This window comes from Vicia villosa, linkage group LG2 (assembly GCF_029867415.1).
Source record: "Vicia villosa cultivar HV-30 ecotype Madison, WI linkage group LG2, Vvil1.0, whole genome shotgun sequence".
NCBI classification, from domain to species: Eukaryota; Viridiplantae; Streptophyta; class Magnoliopsida; order Fabales; family Fabaceae; genus Vicia; species Vicia villosa.
In genome coordinates this window covers 157295452-157322566 of record NC_081181.1, presented here as the reverse complement: position 1 = coordinate 157322566, position 27115 = coordinate 157295452, and the positions used below count along the sequence as shown (strand labels likewise).

General features: G+C 37.2%; 1 protein-coding gene across 1 annotated transcript; it reads right to left on the bottom strand.

Annotated features, from left to right (window-relative positions):
* Positions 1 to 955: 955 nt before the first annotated feature.
* Positions 956 to 11344, bottom strand: LOC131652664 (protein CHROMATIN REMODELING 25-like). The gene is made up of 19 exons (XM_058922601.1): positions 10768 to 11344; positions 10586 to 10672; positions 10149 to 10515; positions 10011 to 10067; positions 9814 to 9900; positions 9434 to 9529; positions 9154 to 9204; positions 8383 to 8457; positions 8199 to 8285; positions 7794 to 7885; positions 7596 to 7716; positions 5880 to 5999; positions 5660 to 5773; positions 5487 to 5570; positions 5293 to 5370; positions 4812 to 4870; positions 2145 to 2322; positions 1916 to 2014; positions 956 to 1767 (listed from the first exon to the last, which is right to left on the bottom strand). The coding sequence occupies exons 1-19, from the start codon at positions 11295 to 11297 to the stop codon at positions 1381 to 1383; spliced, it is 2769 nt and encodes a 922-aa protein (XP_058778584.1). The 5' UTR covers positions 11298 to 11344; the 3' UTR covers positions 956 to 1380.
* Between the last annotated feature and the right edge of the window lie 15771 nt (positions 11345 to 27115).

Sequence of the window (27115 nt, the reverse complement as noted above, 5' to 3'; positions counted from 1 at the left end):
AGTAGGTTCTAATATTTGCAGGCATGGAGCCTAAAATTTGTGTGATACTTATTGAAGAATGCAAGAACACCCACCCTATTTGACAAATACATGAAAACTCACAAAAATGATTTGTTTTTAAATAGCTTTAAAACATTATGTTTGAAGGTCCTTACTTATAACTTATAAGCAATACAAAATACAATACCTAGGCCACATCTCTTATCAAGTACTCTTAATACCCTCCTCATGTTTCAGGACCAAACAGAAGTATCGCACAACTAGATATGGAAATCTTGTAAGCATGTTCCATATTCCATAACATGTTTCCATACTTTGAAAGTATCGCATAACTAGATAAGTATCTATTTGCCATGGAATAGTTAGCAGCCATAATAAATGGAAGAGTTTACATTGCTTTAGGTTTGATGTTTTATCCTTTTCTTTTTAGCTAAAATTGATATTAGACTATATTTATTCTATAATTATGAGTAGCATTTGTCCTAAGTAACCTCAAGTAATTTATAACCTATATCATTTTTATTTTCTGATACCAGTCTTATTGTACTGCGAGATCCAACAACATTCTTATCATTTCTAACCTTGCATTTGGGGCAAAAGTCTCAGAGTTAAAGCCTTGGTATATGGTGCGTTTACCCATTTTTGTCAGCTGCAGCTTCTTCATGTCCTTGTGCTCCATGACAACAACATTGCATCTTTAATACAAGTCTAAAAGTGATCTAGTTCCTCTAACAGGTTCCTTAATCAAACACGACCACCTGGTATATCATATATGGTGCGGTTAATTGCTATTCAAAGTTTGTTGGTCTGACCTGACCTATTCACTTCTATCGGAGGCCACACCAAAACCTCCAAAATATACTAAAAAGGAGCCAATCCATTTGCAAGTTCTAATTTTTAAATCAAGACAACCACTCATTAACTTTTGATTCTAGAACCCCTAAAATAAAATTAAATTAAATTAAAATAAATCTCATATATTGAATAACTTCAATGATGGTACACAATAAGATTTGGTGCAATGAACATGTTATATGATTGATATATTAACATGTTATATGATTCCTCTTTTAATCACTCACAGTATCTTTAGAAAAAGATACCTCTAAACTAACTTGTGTTTGGCCGAGAGGTTACTAAGGTGGATCACAAATTACTCCATCATTTGAGATTAAACTTGTCTGTAATCAAAACTTATTGTTTTAGATAAAGCACATTAACCACTTAGACTAAATTTTTGTGAGAGGTAAGTGTGGCATTTTATAAATAAAGAAATAAATAAGTTAAATTCCATAAACTTATGCTGACAATGTGACGTTAAATTCCAAATAGGAAAGTGTGCATAAATCGAACCAAACTTGGGCAAAAACTTATGAAGTATTACTCAAAATCATCATCACTGATAACAACATGACATATTTTTTTTTGTGATACTTCATTTAGAAGAGAGTGCTCATCATTGATATCAGCAGGGCATGATCTTTTCTGTTTTGATATTTCATTTACAAGAGAGTTTTTGGTGTTCGATGCTACATCTATGCCAACTTTTTTGGTAATTTCACAACTCGTTGCTTCTTTCTTCCAAGCAATCGAAGATGAATGAGATGCAGAATGTAGTGGTACTAGCTTATTATGTGAAGAAAAAAGAGTAGATTTTCTCTCAACGTTCCGCCTAGGCCTGTGTAATTCCTTTTTCTGTACTTTGGGACTCATTGAGTCAACCGGTACCAGCTTTCCGTCAACTTGGTTTGTAAAGACAAAAGTCACCTAAAATATATAGAAAAGCAAGTAAATTCAATTGTGTTAAATAAGATATGGTTATTGAATTGAATTACTTTCCAATAAATAATTTTAAAAAAAAAAAAAAGCAAGGATTTGGGAACGAAAATGAGTAAAAAAACAATGGCACGCACACCTCATCTCCAGCTGAAGCCTGAAGGATACCATCTGGTACAGAGGCTGGGGAAAAATGATGGCCCCAACTACTTAAATCTTCTTCCAATGGATTCCCTACCTGCAAAATGAAGTTTACAAAAGAGTCAAAACCACAATAATTTGTTGTGTATAGATGAAATGAAGAGTTGAAAAGAAAGCATCCTACACAAAAGGGGAGGAGTTTTTATTTAACAAAATATATACACAACCTGCTTTTCTGATCTTTTTAAATTCCCTAAGCAGCCTGAAATTTCAGCAAATCCGCCTATATCAGAGGTTTCTTCATCATCACCTTCGCAATTAATCATTGTCGATAAGACATCAGTGTCTTGAGGCCCATCATATGTTTGGCACCGACTACATCGCATATTTTCATGAATCTCTGACCTAAAGAAATATAAACAAGCAGACATTAGACTGAGAGGTTATAATAGACAGTCTGTGAATATTGGAGTGTCTTTTAACGCTAACAGAGGATCAACATCAACCATGACTAATTGAATTGGTAGAGGATACAGACGAAAAAATAGATATCCAAATGGACCTGGAAATAGTATATCAGAAAACCGGAACCCTATCTGTTAGTTTTCAATAGAGCATCGTCATTATTTTAGATAATTATAATTACTATTAGTAGAAATTATTCTGTATTAGCTGTCATGGGTTCATTTGTCCAGCTCAGGTAGTTGGTATTAGCTTTTAATTATAGATTAGCATTTGTACTTTGATAACAATTGAAATATCACTCATAAATATTTTCTAGATGGTGTCACGAGCTCCCGATTTTGGGGTCTTGCTTCCGCCTAAAAAGTCTAGCCACCTTCATTGCAACCTTTTGGGGCTCATTTGTTTCCTGTTGGTCGTCACCTACTACAACAAATTCCCGTTTGTTGTCGCCCTTTGCATGCCACCGCCAGTTACCATTTTTGCACTTACAAGTTAGTTTAGTAAGTGACAAAAGCAAAGTTAGTTTAGAGGCTACAAGAAAATAGAAATTATCAACTAATTATACTGACAAGAAAATAGTTTAGTGAGTGACAAAAGCAAAGATAGACCTAGGCTACAAGCAAAGCCAAGAAGATCACACTATTTTCTTAAACATTTTGAGGGAGGTAAACTAATTATACTTCTTGTTTATGTTGATAATAATATTGTTACAGGAGATGATCTCACTAAGAGACATTTGCTTAAAGAGAAATTATCAACAAAGTTTGAGATGAAAAACCTTGAGCAACTCAAGCATTTTTTAGGAATTAAGGTGACATATTCAAAAGAAGGTATTTTGATCTCTCAAAGAAAGTATGTGATTGATCTTTGGCAAGAAATAGGCAAACTTTGATGCATATCTGCAAGAGTCTCTATTGGGAAAAATCACATAATGAGCACTAAAGAGGAAAGGGCTAAAGTTAACAAAGTTTATCATCAGAGATTAGTGGGTAAGTTAGTATACTTAGCCCACACTAGACCGAACTTGACATATTAATGTTGTGAGTCAATTCACGCATTATCCAAGAGTAGATCGTGTTCTGCAATAACTGAAAGTCGGTGTGGGGTGATGACTTTTGTCAAAAGAGGTGGAAACCTAACTATGGAGGCTTATACTCATGCAGACTATGCATGTCCAGTGAGTGACAGGAGATGCACCCCATGCTATTCCACATTCTTTTGTGGAAACCATGTTGCTTGGAAAAGAAAGAAGAAAAATGTAGTAGCTCGATCAAGTGATGGGCCATAGTTTAGAGCTATGGCACACAGGAAATGTGAGTTATTATGGATGAATATTGTGTTAAATGACTTTAAGATAAAGTATGAAGGCCTTATGAAGTTGTTTTGTGACAGCAAATTGACTATTAGTATTATTCATAATTTGGTTCAAAATTACAGGACAAAACACATTGAGATAGACTTACACTTCGTCAAGGAGTAGCAAACCATGGATTGGTAGTAATGATCATCATTCATTTATGGCCTCAATTGACTGATGTGTTAAAAAAGAGACCAACAAAATAATTTAACCAACTTACTTGCAAGTTGGGAATGATAGATATTCAAAACTTACTTGTAATTGGCAAGAATTAGTTTGTATTAGTTGTCATAGGCCTAGTTTTCTGGCCCATGTAGTTGGTACTTAGCTTAGAAATATAGACCAGTGCTTTTACTTTGATAACTAATGAAATAGCATTCAAAAGTTTCTTCCACACTTGTCTTTCAAAATGCTTGTCATACTTCAAACAAATAAAAGTATGAAGTTGAAAACTTTTAGAGTATCAAACAGAGATGAAAGCTAATGACATACGCTCTCTATCTACTTTTATTACATCAATTTTCATACAATCAGGCAGATCCACTGGAGCAAATAGACTTTCTTTCTATATTGTTAAGAGATGTGGTTGGGCCTAACTCATCCCTACAAAACCGGCTTGTGGGTGAGGATTATACACTTATAAGGACATATTCAGGCCATATATTATTTGATGTGTGACTCTTAATGCACCCTCACACCCAAGACTGAAAATCCGAAACGTGGAAATAAATTGTGGGTGGCTCAATAGCGGAAACCTAATAGCATGTGGTCTACCGGATCTTAAACCGGTTTGTAGGATGAGGATTGCCCCCCACTAATAAAAACGTGTCCAGGCCATATATTGTCCAATGTGGGACTCTTAAGATATATAAATTTGAAATATTTATGATTAAAATTAGAATTGATCGATCTTAGTATGCAACATCACGAAAACTCTGATAGACTGACCCCAAATTTTAAGGTGCCACCAACACCAACTAAATAGATTATCTTTCTTTTTTTTTCATTAATTTCATATATCATAAGTTCATAACAAGAGAATACATAGATCAAAAGGAAAAGAATGTATTACTTGACGTTCTCATCAAAAGTAAACAAATTGCGAAGATCCTCTGTCGAAAGAAGATTACCCTGAAAATCATAAATAGATTATATTAAAAAATGTGGATGGACCTAACTCCTCCCTACAAAAACGACTTTTAGGGTGAGCATTGCCCCACTTATAAGGACATGTTCAGGTCATATATTATCCAATGTGAGACTTTTAACCCACTCCTTCACACCAAGGACTAGATATCTGGAGCATGGAAATAAATGGTGGGTAACCCAATAGCAAAAACCTGATAGTAAGTGGCCACCGGAACGTATGTTAAGAAATATGGATGGGCCTAATTCATCTCTACAAAACTGACTTTTGAGTGAAAATTTCCCCATTTATAAGTACATGTTCAGGCCATATATTATCTGATGTGAGACTCTTAACATATTATAACAAGTGTAGGATTGTAAAGCATGGAATAGGTAGCATCAACTTGAATACATGTAGAAGCAACCTGTGCCGTAGCGCTGTCATTTTGCTCCCGCTGAATAACCTTTTGCAACCCTTCTTTTGACATTTGACGCTGGTAGACCTACAAATAACTTAATAGATTCAGTAGCAGAAATAGCTCAAAGAAGGAACAGATACTGAATCAATAAACAGCACAAGATAGATTTCTATTTGTTCAATCATCACAATAATGTAAACCTTTTCTTCTATTGTTCCGGTACTCAAAAATCTATAAATATAAACTCTTTTCTTCTGTCCATCCCTCCACACTCTTGCTGCAGCCTGATTATAGGAAAGAATTGTAAAGAAATGAAAATCAGGTAGAGTGCATATAAAAATTTCAGCTGTTACAATTGAAGCCAGTGTATTACTTGTTTATCATTGGCTGGATTCCAATCAGGATCAAACAAGACGAGTCGATTTGCCCCAATCAAATTGAGTCCACAACCACCAGCCTTGCTGCTTAAGAGAAAAACAAATTCATCCTGCAATATGACAAAATGTTTCTATCAAACATAATTGCAAGTATTGGTGAAATTTCAAGGAGAAGAAACAACACTAGAATTGGAAATTTCAAGGGGACCCATTTACCTTAGACGGGTCATTCAAGCAGTTGACCAACTTTTGCCTTTTACTGATTGATGTAGCGCCATCAAGCCTCAAGTGAGGGTACCTTTGTTCCCGACACAATTGAGCAAAAAGATCAAGAGTCTGTTACAGGGAGATAGTTTAGGGTCACAACAAAGGTAGCATGAAAAATTCAATTAGCCACGAGGATGATTGAGAAAGGTGAATACACATCTAATTGTACGGTTGTGAGCTTGAATCCATATATACCTTGTAGAAAAATATAATTGTTGCTGTTGGGTTTCAATGTTTTATTCACTATTCCTTTAATTAACTATTTTTTTATTAGTATTCAATGCAATAACTGAAATATTACCTAGCAAACTTTTTTGCCTGATAAAACCAGAGAACAATCACAAAATGTCACATTGCAATTTCCTTCACTGGGTTGATTTATTTTTTTCCCTAATAACATGGTTGCCAAACTTGGGGCCTATTATAGTTGTGATAAAATCCTATTTTTCCTCCATGATTGATTGCATGTGGTTCCTTGATTCAACTTGGAATCTACTGATAGAAAACATAAAGGAACCCCACAAACCAACTGAATTTTCATTGAGACAAAAAAGAGATCGGGGTATTATAAAATTAAACAAAAGGAGCTCGTGAATATCGAGAATAACAGTGATCGGGAAAAAATGTTTTACTGATCCTCAAGCCATGATGACTACATGCTTTTTATGTAAAACTTTGTTCATTATCATCAGAACTTAGAGCAGAATTAGGTCAGCAGTATATGTTAAGAAGAAATAAGGATGGTAGACCTTGACAATTAGACTTTGACAGTTAAACATTACCTCAACAGAGTGCCACTTCCTTTCCTTTGTTAGTTACACCTTGACATGTAAAATTAATATTTGTAAAGTTGTTGGATTCAGTTGCACTCTAACTGCTGGAGCAGAGGATAGAGGGAGAAAATGTAGGAGAAAGCAATTAGCTGATCGGGTAGTTTTCGGTGGGAGGGATCAGGTACTTAAATCACCAGAGCAAGAGGAGTCAATTCGATAAAATTATTTTTCTTCTTACTTCTGTTAATTCCTATTTTTGAGAACAGTATATATCTGACTACCATTAACAGTATTTCAATTTTCTAACAAGGGCGACACTATCAACACTTAATGCAATCTAGATTCACCCACATAAAATTGAATAATAGATGTGGTTAAATCCCAGTAATCATCGCAATTGCATGCTAAGTTCTAACCCCCAGTAATACATGTATACAACAATATGGGTACAGCACATCAACAGATAGATGCTATAAGGGTGTGATTGTTGGTTTATCATCAATTAAACATCCAGAGGATAACAGGAGAAAGGACTGGAGTGCCATAAGAGGATGCATTGTATGACAACGCACCTTGAGTTAACCTCGACTATATACAATTGTTTATTTCAAAAAAACAACCAAGCCTTTATTGCTCCATTAAAAGTGATAGACTATATGGACTAAACATATGATAAATCATATTTCTAGCCAAACTATTGACGTCTAAGTTTTACTTAATAGTTTTTCCTAAAATTTGAAATTGTTCATTTCATAAAAAACATATGAATCATCTCAAAAAACTACGGAACTCTAATCATTCTAAACATTTGAACAGTTGTGTTGTCAGCTACAAGCCTAAACCTACTATTGAAAAATAGTTCCAAGACATAATTTTTCTTGCTACCACATGCCTGAGTATAGTTTGAGACAAGGACAATACGGTCGTCTGTTCTCTGACGTAATTGAGCAAGTAATCTTGCCAAGACTTGCATTTTACCAGAAAGCTCAACCCAGCCTCCATGCCCTCCAGACCTACAAATTATCCCCCATAGAATGACTAAATTGAGGCACCAAAAGCATAAGTCTAACTGAAACATAAACTAAACTACCTTCCAGAAGACATATTTGGAGGGAAGAATCGGATGCAGTTCTCAAAACCTGAAGTTCCTGGACTCCCACTTCGTATGGTATCATAAATGAGCTGCAAGACATTATTGATGTGAGGAAGAAAGTGTGTCCAGAACCAAAGAAACATTAAAGGAGATGGTTTCTTTCAAAATTATTAACAAAGGATCTTAGGTTTAAAGGAGGAAATGAATGAAAATAAATTATTACAAATAGTCTTCTTGCTAATTACAATGACACCCATAGAAAAGCTTCACATACTATTTTTAACATATAAGGAAAAAACTAACCTAGTTAACAAAGTGTATTTTGTCCAAGCATATAGATAATAGCAATAGAAAGAAACCCCTCCTTTACTCACCCAAAAAACAAAAAGATTTAAATCATACCTTAGGATGATTGCATAACTTTTTTAGAGCTGTTATGTAGGCCAAAATCTTTGATTGCTTCACTTCTTCATTAATCACACGTTTAACCTGCATTTGAGGAAAATATTTATCTAAGCAGGCTCGACAACCTTGTTATGGTCAATCTTATGAAAAATGTGTGTGCTCAAACAAAACTGGACATTACATTTTTGGATTGTATAAAATGTTTATATAGATCTGATTGTAGTGGAGTCAACTTGCAGCAAACAACTTCAACTATCTGTACAACAAAAGTAAAAGGTCATGAATACAAGATTAAGAGGACCAGATAATTATCAATTACCCATACAGTTTTTTTTTGTGTGCTTTATTTAAGGACCTTTTCTTCAGTCAAGGTAATAATATATATGTACACAAAATATATGTTTAAATATTTCAATAATAACATTGGCTGAAATCTACCTTCCCGTGGAATCAAATGTCATCACCAAATCCTAAAATTTCTTCGTAGGAAAAACTATTTTACATAATATAAGCTACTGGGAATTAACAAAAGCCTGAAATCAGCATAATTATCTCTAAGGAGATTTATTTAGATGAGCAACTTCCGTGGGATAAGATTAGGCTTTAGCTTCAACTTGTGTATGACACAATACATGGTATTTTTACTAGATATTCTCATACATCTTGAGGGATTGGAAAGCTTTGATTCGTCGATTTTTTTCTTTCTCTATTGTTTACTTTACTTTTTATCTTGATGAAATTATATTTTAGCATATCAAAAAATGTGTATAGTTTTGAATCTTTTGATTATCTAATGCATGGCTTATGGAAATAGACTCTTTTTAAGGATACTGCAACTGAAAATGCAGAAGATAAGATTGGATGTATAGTAATCATAATTTTATAAAGAAAGAATATGTGATAGAATAATGCAATTTTCAGTCCGTTTGGCAGACAGAGGAAAATACACTACCTTCGGTGGTAAATGATTTGATAACAACGCATTAGTCCGTCTTAGAATGAACTGCAAAAGCACATTGACAAGTCAATTTCAGGAAAACAAAAGTATATTTTCTTAACACACAGAATACACAGTAGCACTACATCGTCATTTAGCTATCAGTTCTGTATAACACTCTTTCTAGTTTACTAGCAGGATTGTAACATCAAGGACTAGTGATTGATATTAATACAGCTCTCTGAAAGTACACAGTAGAATCCAATTTGCATGCACATCCAAGAAAAGATATTACCTGGTTAACTTTGGCACTTAATTCTGCAGTGCGTTCAGCACCGAGTTTCTTCTCTTCTGCAGTAGCAGCAGGTTCTCTTCCGCAAATTATTGGTGCCTTTATGATGCAGTGCATGTAAGCCACAGTCAAAATCAGAAAAACAGGAGAAGAGTAAACTCATTCTAGCATGATAGATTCTGGAAGCTTTTTGAAGTTAGTTTGACTTCTTGTTGTAGTAATAACAATAAAAATATGTCGTACATGCCATTGAATATTGACTTTTATTTGACAACTGAATAAGTCCTTCCTAGTTTCTAGTATATTCTGATATAATATGAATTATGAACTTAAGTTTAGAAACAATATGCAGCCATGATCTAAAATGTAATGTATAGATGTACCTCAAAATAACGTCGAAAATGTGCAATGTGACCCAATACTCCAGGATTAGTGAAGTTAACCATTGCAAAGAATTCTTCTAAGTCATTCTGCAAGTGGCACATCGCACATGCCATACACGTTTAAAATAAAATAAACAAAGACTTGGGATTGTAACTCACAGCACAACGCAGACACCTAATCATGCATAGATTCTCACCTGCAAAGGAGTTCCTGACAACAAAACTCTACGTTTGCACGGGAGAGCAGCCAATGCCTAATCCAAGAAGTATTTGTGAGTAACTCAGAAACATGCCTATAAAGAGGAGGGGGGGAGGAGATTGAATAGTAATAGTACCCGGTTTGTTATTGTCTGATCATTTTTCAGTCTGTGAGCCTCGTCACATATGAGGAGATCACACGATCCACTATCACTAAACTTGGACGAATGCATTCGGAATGTCTCATATGAAATAATGAGCACCTGCAAATTGCTTCGGGGACTCGTAAAACTGTTAATCCCAGAGATAACATCTTCCCGCGTGCTTTCACATAGAGCAACAAGGCGAATCCTCTCTCCAACCCACTTCTTTATTTCAGCTTCCCAATTGCTAACTAGACTGGTAGGAGTGACAATGATGGCCTTTCTAACCATAGGTTTCCCATCAAAGCCTTGACAAATTAGAGTGTACAGTAATGTAATGGACTGCAGTGTCTTCCCCAAACTGCGCGGTCAGAATCAAAATCAGACCTAGGTAAGTGAGGAGAATTCAGACAAGAAGAAGAAGAAGTTACCCCATATCATCGGCCAAAATGCATCCATTGATATCAGGAGTATCACACAGTCCCGCAACACAGTCAAACATAAATTGAACTCCTTCTCTGCATTAAAGAAGTCGAAAGGAACAAATAGTAATTAGTATGACTATAATTGAAGAAAATCGTTAAAACGAGATGAATTGAGATTGATTACTTACCTCTGATGCGGACGAAGGAAGCGAACCAGCAACGTATCAACTGATATTGCTGTGAAATTCGAATCAGGATCAGGAGGATCCTCATGAGGAGGTTGCCAGAGTACAAGAGGCTCAATTCCCGGAGGCAAAGGTGAGGGTTTCACTTCCTCCTCGGGGGCCGGGACATTCAAATTCAACTCCAATAAAGGCGAATGTGTAGGGTTAGGAATTGGAATAGGAGTAGTGGAACCCCATGGAACAAACCTTTTGCGAGCAGAGAGTCTACGAGAAAGGTCTTGGTTGTTGGTGTAAGCAGCATTGGATGGAGGTTTGAATGGTTTTCTGCAAACGGCGGCTCCGTTGGTACCTACTGATAACACTCGCGGTAGCAACGATTGTCTCCTCACGATCAGGTTGCCTTGGATGAGTGCTTCTACATTTTGAGATTTTCGCTGTTCGACTTCATTTTCAGCGTCGCCGGAATCGGTGTCGAAATCGGGATCGGAATCGGAAGAAGACGGCGACGACAACACTTCTTCTTCGTCTTCCATTTGGATTCTAATTCAACTATCCTTTGCCGCCAAAGTGTATTACTCCCTCCTCGCTCAAATACAACCCAAAAATAAATCATTTTTAACTTCTTTTATTAGCATCTAATTTGAAAATTATAGATTTTTTTATATTATTATTATTAATTAATTAATTAATTAATTAATTAATTATTATTAATAATAATAATAATAATAATAATAATAATAATAATAATAATAATAATAATAATAATAATAATAATAATAATAATAATAATAATAATAATAATAATAATAATAGAGTGTGTTTGGATTAGGGGTGTTCAAAACCAAACCAACCCAATAGAAAACCGCAAACCAAACTAAACCAAACCGAAACCGCAAAAAACCGCATTTGGTTCGGATTAGTTTGGGTCACTTTTTAACAAAACCGCACGGTTTGGTTTGGTTTGCGGTTTGTATTTTGTAAACCGAACCAAACCGAATCAAACCGCATTATGTTACAACCTAAATTTTACTTAACTCACATCCAACCCAAAATTAAACCTATTATACATTAGCCTTATGATTACGAACAATTTTCTCATCCTTACACATATAATTTCAGTTCTGATCTTCTCAAATCTCTAATAACATTATTTCACCTTCTTTGCCACATACACATTCCCTCTTCTTCTATAATCTTTACTCTCACATATTCTTTCTTTTTCACCTTCTCATTTTTATGTAATTGTTCCATATTTCAGTTTCATTTTTATCGCACATCTTCTTCTCTAATCTCTCAACACTTTTTCTTTTTCTTTTTCACCTTCACTAATATTTCGTCTCTTCTATTTTTTTTTCATTATAATAATTTTTATATTATTTTATGCTATTATTTTATGTTTAATATTTCACTTTTGTCTAATTTAATTTTTACATATTAAATAGAAAATTGTTGTCAAAATATGACGAGTTTTGTGGTTATTTGTTAGTGTATGAATGTCTAAATATAAAATTATGTTGTCATATATATGTGTATGTATGGCTCAATAAAATATTTGTAAAAAACCGAACCAACCGAACCGAACCAAACCACATTAGTTTGGTTTGGTTTGGTTCGGATTTTTTTTAAAAGCCAACCGAACCAAACCAAACCGCACTACTTTTTCTCTTGCGGTTCGGATGATTTTTTTCGTCAAAACCGCCCAAACCGCACCGTGAGCACCCCTAGTTTGGATTAAGCATTTTAATGAGATAATGTAATGTTTTGAGAGAATTTAAAATGATTTGCACAAAATTTATTGTTTGGATACAAAAATGAAAAATTGTTAAAATGATGAAAATTTATAGAGTATTTCATCTCAAAATTTTCAAAATTAAACTGTATTTAAATAAGGCCTCATAAATCTTTGTCATTATTAAAATTTGATTAAATAGAGTCTCTAATTATTTTTCATAGTTAAATCATGATTAACCTAAATAGGGCCTCAAAATACTTGTGACGGCCTTGGCAATTAGTAGACTGCAAGTCTGCAACATTCAAATTATGGATCACATGAGGAGTGTTAAATTGTTTGATATGGTGAAAGAGGGTGTGTGGAATTGGGAGCTTTTGTCCTCATGGGTTTCGATGAACATTCTAGCTAAGATTGCAGCAATCCTCCCCCATAAGGATAGCAATGGTGCAAATATGCAGGTTTGTAAAGAGAGTATAGTGGGGAGGTTCTCGATATCGGAGATGTATCATGCACTGTGTGGTTTTAATAGTGATGAGATGGATGGTACCTGGCATATCATCTGGAGGTTGAAGGTTCTTGAACGTGTTGGAGCGTTTGTTCGGCTTGTCAAACATGGTAGACTGTTGACAAATGTTCGAAGACATCGCATGGGATTAGGTTCTGATCATTGTGATTATTGCCACGAGTTTCAATAAACGACTTTGCATGTGTTACGTGATTTCTCCCTAATAAAACTGTTTGGATAAGAACTTTCACTATGAGGCAAAATGTTGTTATTTCACTAGCAGTTTAAATGATTGGATTAATTTGAATTTGGAATGTAGTAATTCAAATTACTACAAGTGGAGTTCGTCATACAAAGGTTAAAGTGTTATAGGTGTTAGCTGAAGATTTCGTTTTATGTTGTTTATCCTTCGAAGGAGTTGAGAATCGAAGGAAAGATGGTTACTGATGGCCATCCCTTAAAAAATGGCTACTGATGGTCATGCTTCGGAAAAATAAAGACTTCTAAGTTCGATGAAGATAAGTGAACGCTGAAAGATTAATGAAAGCATATGTCTTCGGGACTTAGACAAAATTCATAGAATATGTATTCAAGTATTACTACTTAGCGTGTTTTTTAGTAGTGTTTGTTTAATACACTGCCACGCGTCGAAGATGGACTCAGGCGGGAAGATTTGAAATTCGAAGACGGTTTCGTAACCGTTCAACAACAGATGGCTTCGCTGGAAGTTCTGATGAGAAACGTGGCAGCAGATTAGTGTAGGGCCGTTAAGGTCGAAACTAGTATAAATAGGAGTCTTAGTGTTAGGATTCTGTGTGTTCATTTTGTACAAATCACTCACATATTTACTCAAGTATCAAGCGTTAAGAGAAAGAGTTCGCTGAGAAAATGTACGTATGACACCACCATTTTAATACATGTGTATTATCTTTTTGTTTTTATCTTTCAGAATTACTGCATTTCGTTTATTTCTTGCCATTTACGTTTCTGCATCTTTACTTTAACGTCATTTACTTTCGAATTACTTTCACGCTATTTACTTTCAAAGTCTTTTATATTTCTGCAGTTTAAGATTCTTTACGTTTCAATTGTCCTTTTAATTTTTATGTCATGTCACTTCGATGAAGTCATATTTATATATAACAAAGTGATTGTCGAGACTATTTGTTCTGTTAATCGAACAACGCTTATTGAAGAAGACAAATAATGAATATGATCAGAACAAACATTGATAACAATCTTCTTGACTATGTGTCCTAGGATCAATCTAGTCGATCCTGCAAGTAACCAAATCATATTTATTATAGTTTGGAAGACTAGCGGTTGTTTACCGGAAATCACCGTAAACAAATTGGCACGCCCAGTGGGACAGTGTCAAGCAGATTGTTTTAATCAATTGCTTTATTTTTGTCTAGACAATATCAAGATCTTGTATGAACCTTAGGAACGGTAAATTAAAGAACAGTGCACAACCGATTCCCAAACGAAGGTACAACAGGAAAATGGTCGTTACGGCCAGTGCAGGGGGTAATCAAGATCCCCCACAAGGTTCAGGATCAGGAGCGGCAAATTCGACTTCTACTCAAGAAACACGAGATGCAACGGGTCCAAATGGATCGAGACCTGCGGATAATTCCCAGAATATGCCTGAAAATAATACAGCACCCTCAGGGACTGTTCCAGTTCCAGTGTCGACAACCGCACCCTCATCCACAAGCGCAGAGGACGTATTGTTTGCCTCGACAAATGCTGCAAACAATTTATTTGGTCAAGGCACGAACTCCGCTTTCGAATGGAGACCAAATAATCCATACGGAATGCCATACCCACATGGAACAGGCGTACGAGGGGCAGGACATATCTATGCCCCAACTAACAATGCGACATTTTCACCAAATGTTAGTTCAGTGGGTCGAAGTGCACATAACACTGGTTTCTCTACCCAGATGCCTCACTTTACCACAAATAACCAAGCAGCATTTCGACAAGAAATGGATGCAAGCAACCATGATATGGTAGGGGTTTTGGCCAGAGAATTGACTTCAGTTTTAAGCCCACTAATGGCAAATGTTACTACTACGAATAGAGAAAACATGGAGACTTTCCAAAAGATATCATCTCAGATGAATCGAATGGCAGAATTCATGGGAGTAACGCCGCCCAAAAGGAAAGACAAACAGCCTTCGAATCAAGAAGAGAGGCCCATTTTAGAACGTGTACAAGACATAGTTCCATCATCTAGGACGGTTACTAGGGATGTAGGCCCCTCACGAAGAACAGAGGTGTTCGAAGGAACTCCAATAATTAACTTAGAAGCTTCAAATCAAAGAATTGTCCCCGTCCGACAAGAAACGGAGGAGGAGCAACCCAGATTAAGGATTGTGGGTAGGAACGAACACCCAGATGAGATTGTTCAAAGAGTCAGAAGAGAAAATCTGGCTACAGAAAATAACTTAACTGCCATGATAGAAAGGGTTATGGCCAACAATGGCCTTAGTACTGGACTTAGACGTCCAAACTATACATCCCCTATATCAGATTATATCATGCAAACAGAATTGCCTAGGGGCACCAAGGTACCCAAATTTACAAAATTTTCAGGCGAAACGAACGAGTCAACGGTGGAACATATTGCTAGATATTTGACGGAAGCAGGAGACTTAGCGGGAAACGAAGATTTAAGGATCAAGTATTTCCCTAGTTCACTGACAAAAAATGCCTTCATTTGGTTTACTACTTTGCCACCAAATTCGATAGATGCATGGGCATACTTGGAAAGACTTTTCCATGAGCAATTCTACATGGGCCAAACTAAGATAAGTTTGAAAGAATTGGCCAGTGTTAAAAGAAAATTCACAGAAACAATTGATGATTATTTAAATAGGTTCCGTCTGTTGAAGTCAAGGTGTTTTACAACAGTCCCAGAGCATGAACTTGTTGAAATGGCTGCAGGTGGTCTAGATTATTCAATAAGAAAGAAACTAGATACCCAATACCTTAGGGACATGGCCCAATTAGCAGATAGGGTTCGACAAGTCGAACGCCTGAAGGCAGAAAAAGCTAGGGCAAATAAAAGTTATAAGAAAGAAAGAGTGGCATACGTCGAAGCCAAGGATGCTGAGAATGAGTCTTTCGATGACTCATATAGCCCTGAAGAAGTCGAAATAGACTTGGCTGAATTGAAAGAAGCGCCACCTTATGCTTGCAAACTGCTAAATCCTGCCAATGGAAAAAATCCAGTAGAAAACGATAAGAATGATAGGTTCCCTAAGAAAACTTATACATTCGACATTACCAAGTGTGATGAAATATTTGATTTATTGGTAAAAGATGGCCAAATGATACTACCTTCAAATTCAAAAATTCCTCCGTTGGAACAACGGAAGAAAAGAGGTTTTTGCAAATATCATGGGTTTTTAGGCCATAAAACTTCTCAATGTTTTCTTTTCAGGGATCTAATTCAAAATGCTCTCAATGATGGAAGGTTGAAGTTTGCTGACAAGACCAAGAGTCATATGAGGGTCGATACCAATCCCCTAAACATTGCTGACGCCAGCCTCTGCGAGGTAGAAGATATCAACATGGTGGAAGTTTCTGAAATCGAGGTTGAGGAGACTAAAGCAATGTTCAATGGAAAGCAGGCTACTGAAAGCCTAAATAGTGACATAATCTTCAATACTGATGTTGAAGAATCTTCCAAGACAGAAATAACTGAAGCCTCGAAGGAAGAAAACAGCGAGGCCACTGAAGACCTCAGGATGAAACTCCAGAAAATCCAGATTTCTGAAGTTCCTCCAGCAGCGGTCAACATGGTTAGCGCCAGACGACCAGCGTCTGAATTTGGCGAACTAGAGACATGGCTAACGAGGAAAAATGGGGGCATCGAAGTTCCTCCAAGAACTGAAAGCCTCAAAGAATATCTCTGGAATTGCCACGAGAGAAATGGTGGTAAGCAATGGATGTGTCCAAGGTGTTCGATCATGCTGAATCGAAGGGTCGAAGCCAACTTCGAAAGGGTTCGACGCGAAATGTGGGAACACCCAGGAAGAGAGCCAAATCCCCTACTACAACTGTACCCAAAGATGGAGGAAAGCTTGGTAGGATTTTTGGTCAGATGTCACAAAGAAAACACTGAAGTTGCTCTCTGCCCAAGATGCGGGGCAGTCTATGACGAAATGCTAGCACGATCATTCGAACGTGTGTATTGCTACATGAGTCAAGAAACTCAGGGGTTGCGTCCCAACCTGTACGGTTTCGACATTTGGACTCCAACAAAGAGGCCTGATAGCCCACATCCTAGGACTCGAAGGGTGACGTTCAAAGTCCCTGCAAAGGCACCCAGGGATAGGTGGGTACAAGCTGATGCAAGAACCAACAAATGGCGAAGTTGGGACCAAGGTGGTAGAACTGCAATGGCATATAGGAAACAATTTCAAAGGTCAAATCGAGAGGCGTATCGGTTGGAGAATTATAAAGGAAAAAATCCTATGTCTCGGTCCTAGTGGAGAAGGCATCAGAGAATAAAAAAGGCTCAGAAGGAATACATGCCAAGAGAAGCTGGAGACTCTAGTAGCAACCAAGTCCCATACCAGGGGGCAAAGTCGAACAAACCTCCGGTGGAACGCAGACTATTCGAAGCTGAAAAACTCTTGGATGAAGAAGACAAGATGCGTTCAACTTCTTGGAAAGAAGAGGATAGAATGACGAATGATTTTGACTCTGATGGAGTATCATCTATAAACTTGAATTGCAATGTTGTCTCGGTACTCCCTCACGAGTTTAATCAGGAAACTGAAGTAGAAGACTGTGAAGAGGCTGATATCGAAGAAATGGCAAAACACAGACCCGTGTGTTACTATGTGCTGAATAACGGTGCAGTAGAAGAACAAAATGCTTTCTTCGAAAGGCCTGATGAGGGTATGCGAAATCATTTGAAGCCACTTTATATCAGGGCTAAGATTGAGAACGTGGGCATAAATAAAGTCCTAGTTGATGGGGGAGCAGCAGTGAACCTAATGCCTCAATACATGCTAAAAAGAGTTGGTATGTTCGATACGGATATAAGGCCACATAACATGGTTTTATCCAACTACGAAGGCAAAATAGGACAAACTCTGGGAGTTGTTCAAGTCAATTTGACAGTAGGCTCAGTTACCAGGCCAACCATGTTCATGGTTATACCAGCAAAGGCAAACTACAACCTTTTGCTTGGTAGGGAATGGATTCATGGAGTAGCGGCTGTACCCTCAACCATGCATCAGAGGGTGACAATTTGGAGAGAAGATGGTATAGTGGAGAATATCGAAGGTGATCAGAGTTATTACATGGCTGAGGTCAACCAGGTGAACAAAAACAACTTCGACAGGAACTTGGCAAACATAGGCCCTTGTCATGCTGCTGAAGAGATGTATACCCCAAACAAAAATGCAATGTACTATTTGACTTTACACCCAAATGGATTCCAATGGGATAGGGAGATCATGGATGGTCCACCAGATCCAGCAACATCGGAGAATTATCCAGCAGTACGGCCAACGGGCTGGGACGATGACATTAATCATGTCTGAGTCTGCGTTTTTCGAAAAGATTTCGGCCTATGTGGCCGAGAACAAAAGAAAAACGGCTCTCGAAGCCGGACTATCAAATGCAAAGATAAATACAGTCCTAACCAAAGAAGGAATATCAGAATTGGAAATACGTACGAGTTTCGAACTCCCTGAAGATACGGGTCCAGTTGAAGAAATCATAGGAGAAGAACCAAGTCAAAGGTTAGATGCAATATACGACGAGGAACCGTTGGGATTTGAAAAAGACCCGATGGCGTCGAACATAAAGATGTTGGCCCAAGATCCGCTTGAAGAAGTCAATCTTGGAGACAATGATCAAAAGAGAATAACATATATCAGCGCGAAACTAGAACCAGAATTGAAAGCGACGGTCATCAAAATGTTGAAAGACAATAGAGATTGTTTTGCTTGGGATTATGATGAGATGCCTGGTCTCGAAAGAGACTTAGTCGAATTGAAACTACCAATAAAAGAAGGGAAGAAGCCAATAAAACAAACTCCCAGAAGATTCGCGCCAGAGATTCACTCGAAGATTAAAGCAGAGGTCGAAAGACTCTTACGGTGCAAATTTATCCGAACTACAAGGTATGTTGAGTGGATTGCTAATATAGTACCTGTAATTAAAAAGAATGGCTCATTAAGAGTGTGCATAGACTTTCGCGACCTTAATGCAGCTACTCCGAAAGACGAGTATCCCATGCCTATAGCAGAAATGCTAGTAGACTCGGCCGCAGGTTTTGAGTATTTAAGCATGTTGGATGGATATTCGGGATACAATCAAATTTTTATAGCAGAAGATGATGTATCCAAGACAGCATTTCGTTGCCCAGGAGCAATAGGCACTTACGAATGGGTTGTGATGCCTTTTGGTTTAAAAAACGCAGGGGCAACTTATCAAAGAGCAATGAATTCCATATTTCACGACTTCATAGAAACATTCATGCAAGTGTATATAGATGACATTGTGGTAAAATCTACCTCGGGTATGAGTCATCTCGATCATTTGAGCCAATCATTCGAAAGAATGAGGAAATATGGCTTGAAGATGAACCCCCTTAAATGTGCTTTCTTTGTGCAGGCAGGAGATTTCTTGGGTTTCGTAGTCCACAAAAAAGGGATAGAAATCAACCAAAACAAGACAAAAGCCATTATGGAGACCAAGTCTCCCTCCACGAAGAAAGAATTACAATCATTGTTGGGTAAGATAAATTTCTTAAGAAGATTTATCTCTAATTTAAGTGGACGCACGCAAGCTTTCTCACCTCTACTTCGGCTTAAGCAAGGGAAGTTCGAATGGCGTGCTGAACATCAAGAAGCTTTCGATCAGATAAAGCAATACTTGACTTGTCCACCAATTCTATCTCCCCCAAATGGGAAGAAGCACATGCGCCTATATATTTCAGCATCAGATAAAACAATAGGCAGCATGCTTGCCCAGGAGGATGAGAATGGCATCGAAAGAGCCATTTATTATCTAAGTAGAGTACTCAATGATGCAGAGACTAGATATACTGATATAGAAAAACTCTGCCTTTGTTTGTATTTCTCCTGTATCAAACTCAAGTATTATATAAAACCAGTTGATGTTTATGTTTCATCTCATTATGATGTTATTAAACATATGTTATCTAAGCCAATACTACATAGTCGAGTTGGCAAATGGGCTTTAGCCCTTACTGAATATTCATTAATATTTCAGCCTCTCAAGGCAATGAAAGGTCAGATTGTGTCAGACTTTATTGTTGACCATGCGGTGGTTGAGAATCATCAGCATTGTGTAGATTTGAAACCTTGGAAGTTATATTTCGATGGTTCAACGCATAGAGAGGGAACTGGTATTGGAATGTTGATAATTTCTCCTGATGGAATTCCAACAAAGCTCAAGTATAAAATCGAAGGTCCATCATGCTCCAATAATGAAGCTGAATACGAGGCTTTAATCGCTGGACTTGAGGCTTTGTTAGAATTGGGGGCAACCAGAGTCGAAATTAAAGGAGACTCCGAATTGGTCATCAAACAATTGACAAAGGAGTACAAGTGCATCAAAGAGAATCTGATCATGTATTTTATCATCGCAAATAGGTTACTCAAGAAATTCGAATACGTGGAATTAAAACATGTACCAAGGGCGAATAACCAGGAAGCAAACGACTTGGCTCAATTAGCTTCGGGATATAAAGTATCAAAAGAAAAGTTGGAAGAATTGATTGAAGTAAGAGGAAGAGCAATGTTTACTAAACTTTCGCCAAGTGATCTGGAAGATTCACAATTGGGTTATGCCAATAAAGAACAATTCGAGGTACTAAATATAGATTCATTGGCTGACACAGATTGGAGGAATCCAATTATTAACTATCTAAAAAATCCTTCGACGGATACAGACAGAAAAATCAAGTATAGAGCCCTGTCATATTTTCTGATGGGAAATGAATTGTTCAAGAAAACTCCCGAAGGGGTATTGTTGAAATGCTTGGGAGAAGCAGAAGCATACTTGGCTCTGTCGAACGTACATAGTGGAGCATGTGGTGCACATCAAGCAGGGCACAAAATGAAATGGCTCTTGTTTCGTTATGGGATGTATTGGCCTTCGATGCTAAAGGATTGTATAGAGTTCGCGAAAGGGTGCCAAGAGTGCCAAGAACATGCAGGTATCCAACACGCTCCAGCAAACGAGCTAAGTACAATAGTAAAACCATGGCCTTTCAGGGGATGGGCACTAGATTTGATTGGAGAGATTCACCCCAAATCATCCAAAGGGCAAAGATACATTTTGGTAGGAATAGACTATTTCACAAAATGGGTTGAAGCAATACCACTGGCAAACGTGGATCAAGAGGCGCTGATCGAGTTTATTCAGAAATACATTATATATAGATTTGGAATCCCAGAAAGTATAACAACTGATCAGGGATCAGTCTTTACTGGACGAAAAATGCAAGATTTTGCCAGAGAAATAGGTTTCAAGCTATTTACTTCTACACCTTATTATGCCCAAGCAAATGGACAGGTTGAAGCAGCAAATAAAATAATAATTGGTCTTATCAAGAAGCATGTAGGAAAGAGACCCAAGAATTGGCATAAGACTTTAGATCAAGCACTTTGGGCTTGTCGAACATCTCCAAAAGAAGCTACGAATACAACTCCTTTCCAGTTGACGTTTGGACATGACGCAGTTCTTCCAATTGAGATATGTTTGCAATCAGTAAGGATACAAAGACAAGCAGACATTCCTCCCAATGTATACTGGGAGTTGATGATGAATGAGTTAGTAGATTTGGACGAAGACAGACTTCGAGCGCTGGAAATGATAAAAAGGCAAAAGGAAAGAGTGTCCAGAGCTTATAATAAAAAAGTGAAAGGTAAAACTTTTGTTAATAATGACTTAGTCTGGAAAGTTATTTTGCCTATAGATCGAAAGAATCAGGCACTTGGTAAATGGTCCCCACATTGGGAAGGACCCTTTCGAATTTTAAAAGTATTCTCGAACAATGCTTATGAAATCGAAGAATTAGCAGAAGATCATAGGATCTTGAGAGTAAACGGGTGTAATACGGTGAACTGACTTTTTATTGATCGAAATGTCGCGGTTAAGCAAGAGTCGCCACCGACTTTTATTTTATCCAAACTAAATCAGAAAGGCAAAAAGAAATAGAAAAAAAACCTTTTAAAAAAGATCTAAGTTCGGGGGGTAATTTATGCAAAGGGAAGGTGTAAGGCACCCTTTGCATCCATGGTTTTCCATGGGCTCTTAATTGCTTTGCTTGCTCGTTTGTCTTTAGAAAAAGTAGATGAAAGAAAAAAAGTGGACTTTAGCTCGTAAATGAGCGTAGCCAGTTTTTTGAAGAATTGTGAGAAAGAATATGAAAATTGAGCATTGCAAGGCAATTAGGGGCAATTACCTTAAACTCAGATGATAGGTCTCTTTTTAGCCTTTCAGAATGAAAGGGTCTATCCTTGCCATAAGAGGGCAGGAAGCCTTTCGTTTGGAGGTTGAAGGGTCATCGAATTATCATCCGCTCAAAGACTGACCCATGCCATAAAGAGGCAGGTAGTCTAAGAGGAAGGATCAGAATAGCCTTTTTTCGTAGGCAACCAGAGGATACCTCAGCCTTATTCGTGGGCAACTTCCGAGGGTCGAGGTCATGTTAGTGTATCGAAGGCAGCATCATTTTAGGGTCTCATGACCTTTTATCGAGGCAACATGGCTGAGGTATCCTTGTATTCGAGGGACATGACTATTCTGCAAAAAACACAAGGCAACAGGCAACAAGGCAACAGGCAACAGAGAGGGTTACCCCAAAAGTGTGCGTGTGTGCACCAATCATGTGATTATATTCAGAAAATTATCTTATAATTAGTTATCTAAGTTCATTAAAGGCTTGCACTCCCTAGAATTACTAACCACGCAGTTAATATGAACAATAAAGTTAAAGCAATATGGGGAAGGGAAATTGCAACCAGCGGAGGAGAGGGGAATTGAAACCAGCGGGATTAAAAGCAGAAAATATAATAGTTTAGGGTTTAGGGTTACCGATACTCGTAGCTTTGGAAACTGACAAACCCTGAAGATTAGAAAAGGAAGAATAAACAAAAAAAATGGGTAAGTGCATTATCGGTTCGGAGCTAAACCTTGCTAACCCTAAAAATAAAAGGATAAAGAAATTCAAAATAAAATATATAAACAAAGGCACTTAGCTCTGATTTGATCTGATATGGTTGGCAGTCGGAGGAAGCCTCGGGGTTAACCCTGAAAAAATTGGCAGAGCAAAGGCAAACAGAAAAAGAAGTGAGCACAAAAAGAGTCCATTGACTTGTGAGGATGAAACCCTAATAATATTTTTCTAAGGCAAACAAATATTTAAATAAAATAATAGAGTCGGGACTTAGCTTCGTAATAGGCGAGGCGCATAGTCGGAGGACACCCTGTTGCTAACCCTGATTCAGCGTGGTGGAGGTCTATGGCGGAGCAGCGCGTTCTGGTCCTTTAGATCTGGAATTAGCGAGATCTAGCGAGATCTAGTGGAGGAGAATGAGGATGAATTTGCGAATACCCCGAGAATAGGTAAACAGCTCGAATGCGCCTCGCAATAAACAAGAAAATGGTAGCAACGAATACATGTATAATAATGCATGAAAAATGACAAAAATATTAGCAAATATTAACCTAGAAGTAAGCATATTAAAATCTAAAAGAAATTAAAATTAAAACAAAACTATATTTTTTAGTATTTTTAAATATATAAAAAAAATTTAAATCACAAGTTTGTTTGTATTTTTTATTTCTTTTGGTGTTTTATTATTAAGTTTTTTATTAAATGAGCAACAAACATTTAAAACTTAAATTAGTGGGATATCTCATTTTGACTTTCTACTAAGATTAACAATATATACACCTTGTTACACATGAGAATATTTAAATGCATGAATATGCATTAACTTTTCATCTCTACACTCTGTAACCACAAACACACATGCTTCACATTTACTATAATGCACACACCATAACATAAAGAGAATAATAAAAAAACAAAGAATACCATAGAGAGAGAGAAACGCAAGGAACAAGGCTGACTTTTCAACTCCTATTCTCTAGCCAACAATAAAGCGACAACTCGGTATGGCAATTAGAAAAAATAATAAAACAAACAATATAATTAAAACAAGCAGATAAGAACAAGAGAGTAAAGTTTCTTTTCCTGAAACGTGAAACAACCGCTCTTCTTCCCCAACCCCAATTTCTTTCATGCAAATGAGATAGCAACATGCTTTTAGTATCAATTTATTTTAACCAAATCTCAATAACTATGAATCTAAGAAAAGATATTACCAGGGACATTTTTTGTGTGCAGAGGCTTTTATGTCGCGGCAAGAGATTGGAAGGGTGTTGTTGAAGGCGGAGTTAGCGATTCATCGGCGACGACAATGATCTCCGACTTGCTCTCTTCTACTTCTGTCTTCTTCTTCAACAACAACCTGCAACAACAAAATCGAAACACAACAAATAATTCATCGGCATTCTCAGCGGTTGTTGTTTTTGTGTACCGTTGCTGCGTGTCGGTGTTCGTCGAGTGTGGCCTTAGGCATCGCGATTCTGGCTTCTATAGCGTTGAAGTGGTGCGTTGTTGGAGAGTTGAGGCGAAGGGGACAGTTATGCTTTGATGTTCACATGCGGTTTGTTGAGTTGCTGAGTTGTATTCGATATTGAATCGTTGTAATCGATGAATAATGGTTTGTTGTTGGTTCTGATTGGTGAAGAAGTTTGGATTGAGGGTTGAATTTCGTTGGTGCTGCTTCTACAGGTTCAGTTGTGAGAGTCTTTCTCTGAAGTTCTTGGACCTATGGAATGGTGTACCGTGGTTGGAAGTATGAAGGTACCAAGGGAATTTTTACGTGTTCGGTTGTGGATACATGAGAACCGGAAAGTAGGGGTTGTTAGTTTGCCGTAATAAAGAAGAAGAAGAAAAATTAGGAGAGGTTTCTACGTGTGAGAAAGGTTTTTTTTTTGTGTTTAAGAAAGAATGAGGGTTTCTGGTTGTACGTGAAAAAGAAGGTCCCCTAGGTTAGGATTAGTTCCCCCCGAGAAGTTAGAGAATAAGATTAGTATTTATAAGACAAAATTAGGTTAAACTTAAAATAAAATAAAATCAATAATAATTAAAATTTGAAATCAAATTTGATTTGATCTTCAAATTATAATCATTTTGATAAAAACTGTCCTAAAATAAAATCAATCAAATATTTTTTGTATTTTGGATTTTTTGACTAAAAAGTGCATAAAATGGCAAAAAGTAAAAAATAAATATTTTTTTAAAATTGCTTAATTAATAAATACGAAAATTAAAATTAAATTATTAAAAAAACTTATTTTTTTGATTTTTGAATATAAATGAAAAAAATTAAAATTAAAACTAGATTTAGCAACCAAATAAAAAAAATGCTAGTAAATGGGATTCGAACTCGGGAGCTCGCACTCGCAAACCTTACACTCTTACCAAACGCCCCATCACTTTTATTCGTAATAAAGTGGCCATTGTAAATATATGTGGGCAAATTTTAGGGTATGACAGCTGCCCCTGTTCAATTGTCTTAAACCTGAAGATGTAGAGTGGTTTGTATGCCAGTCGGTATCTGAAGGTGGAAGATGATTGAACACTAGAATACCAAGAAATTTGCCTTTGTCGGGGATGGGCTTGAGGATGCCATCCAGTAAGTCACGCATTTATGTTTGGGGTGTTTGAGAAGTAGTTGTTTGATCGTTGATCATTACGGAACTACTTTTAGTTTTTGAAAAGTTGGTTGTTTAAGGAATCGTCTGAGATATCGACTTAAATCTGAAGATAGATTGTTAAGGAACCGTCCAAGGTGTCGACTTAACTCTGAAGATAGATTGTTAAGGAACCGTCCAAGGTGTCGACTTAACTCTGAAGGTGGATCATTAAGGAACCGTCTAAGGTGTCGACTTAACTTCCAAATGTAGATCATTAAGGAACCGTCCAAGGTATCGACTTAGATCTGAAGGTAGATTGTTAAGGAACCGTCCAAGGTATCGACTTAACTCTGAAGGTGGATCATTAAGGAACCGTCCAAGGTATCGACTTAACTCCAAAGGTAGATCATTAAGGAACCGTCCAAGGTATCGACTTAGATCTGAAAGGTTTTGATAATGTTTATTTGACTGCAGCAGTAACCTGAAAAAGGTAGAGTTAGTTTTTTATGCCATGTCATGATGCATGTAATGCGTTTATGTGACGAGATTCTCAAAATAAATGAGAACCTCGCATGTTATGTACGCACTTGTTGTGATGCTTTATGTATTATGTATGAAAGTGTATGCAATTGTATGAATATGTTTATGACATGTGATATGTGAATATGATTTTTTGTTGTCTCGATTGAGAAAATAAATCTCTGTATCCTTGTGATTTTACTGTCCGATCTTGTCTTGAAGATGCTCAGCCGGGGATTTATGGTTTCTGCTTGGGGATGATCAGTAGTTTGATGGATCCTGACTGCGGATGAAAGATATTAGTAAGCCATGTTGGAGAAGAGCAAAGTGTCGGAGAACCGGTGGTGTTGAAGATGTAAACTCTGTTGGGGAGCCATGTCTTTGTCGGGACGAGTATGTTTGAAGATATCTTCTTAATGATTACTCTGTGGGGAGATGTGTGTGTCTTGAAAGTTGCCCCCAGTATCATAGTAACTTACTACTTGATTCAGGACACGCCACTGAGTATTGATCAAGATGTTGAACTGGACTTGCATAGATTTGCCCCAGTTAGCAGGAACTTTGGAAAGATTCGCCTCGCGAGGATTTTTATGAGATGTGCACGATGGGCGACATGCCCCTAGTACTTAGCATGATGCCCTGACTGATCGGGACATAGCTTGAAACCCACTTGGGATGCACGCCTTTGGCTGTTTGGCATTTTGAGAGACTCTCGGAGCCTTGACTTGGTTGCCCCAGATTGATCGGGAAATAGTTTGGAACCCCCTTGGGATATACGCCTCTGATTGTTTGGCATTTGAAAGATTCTTGGGATCTTGACT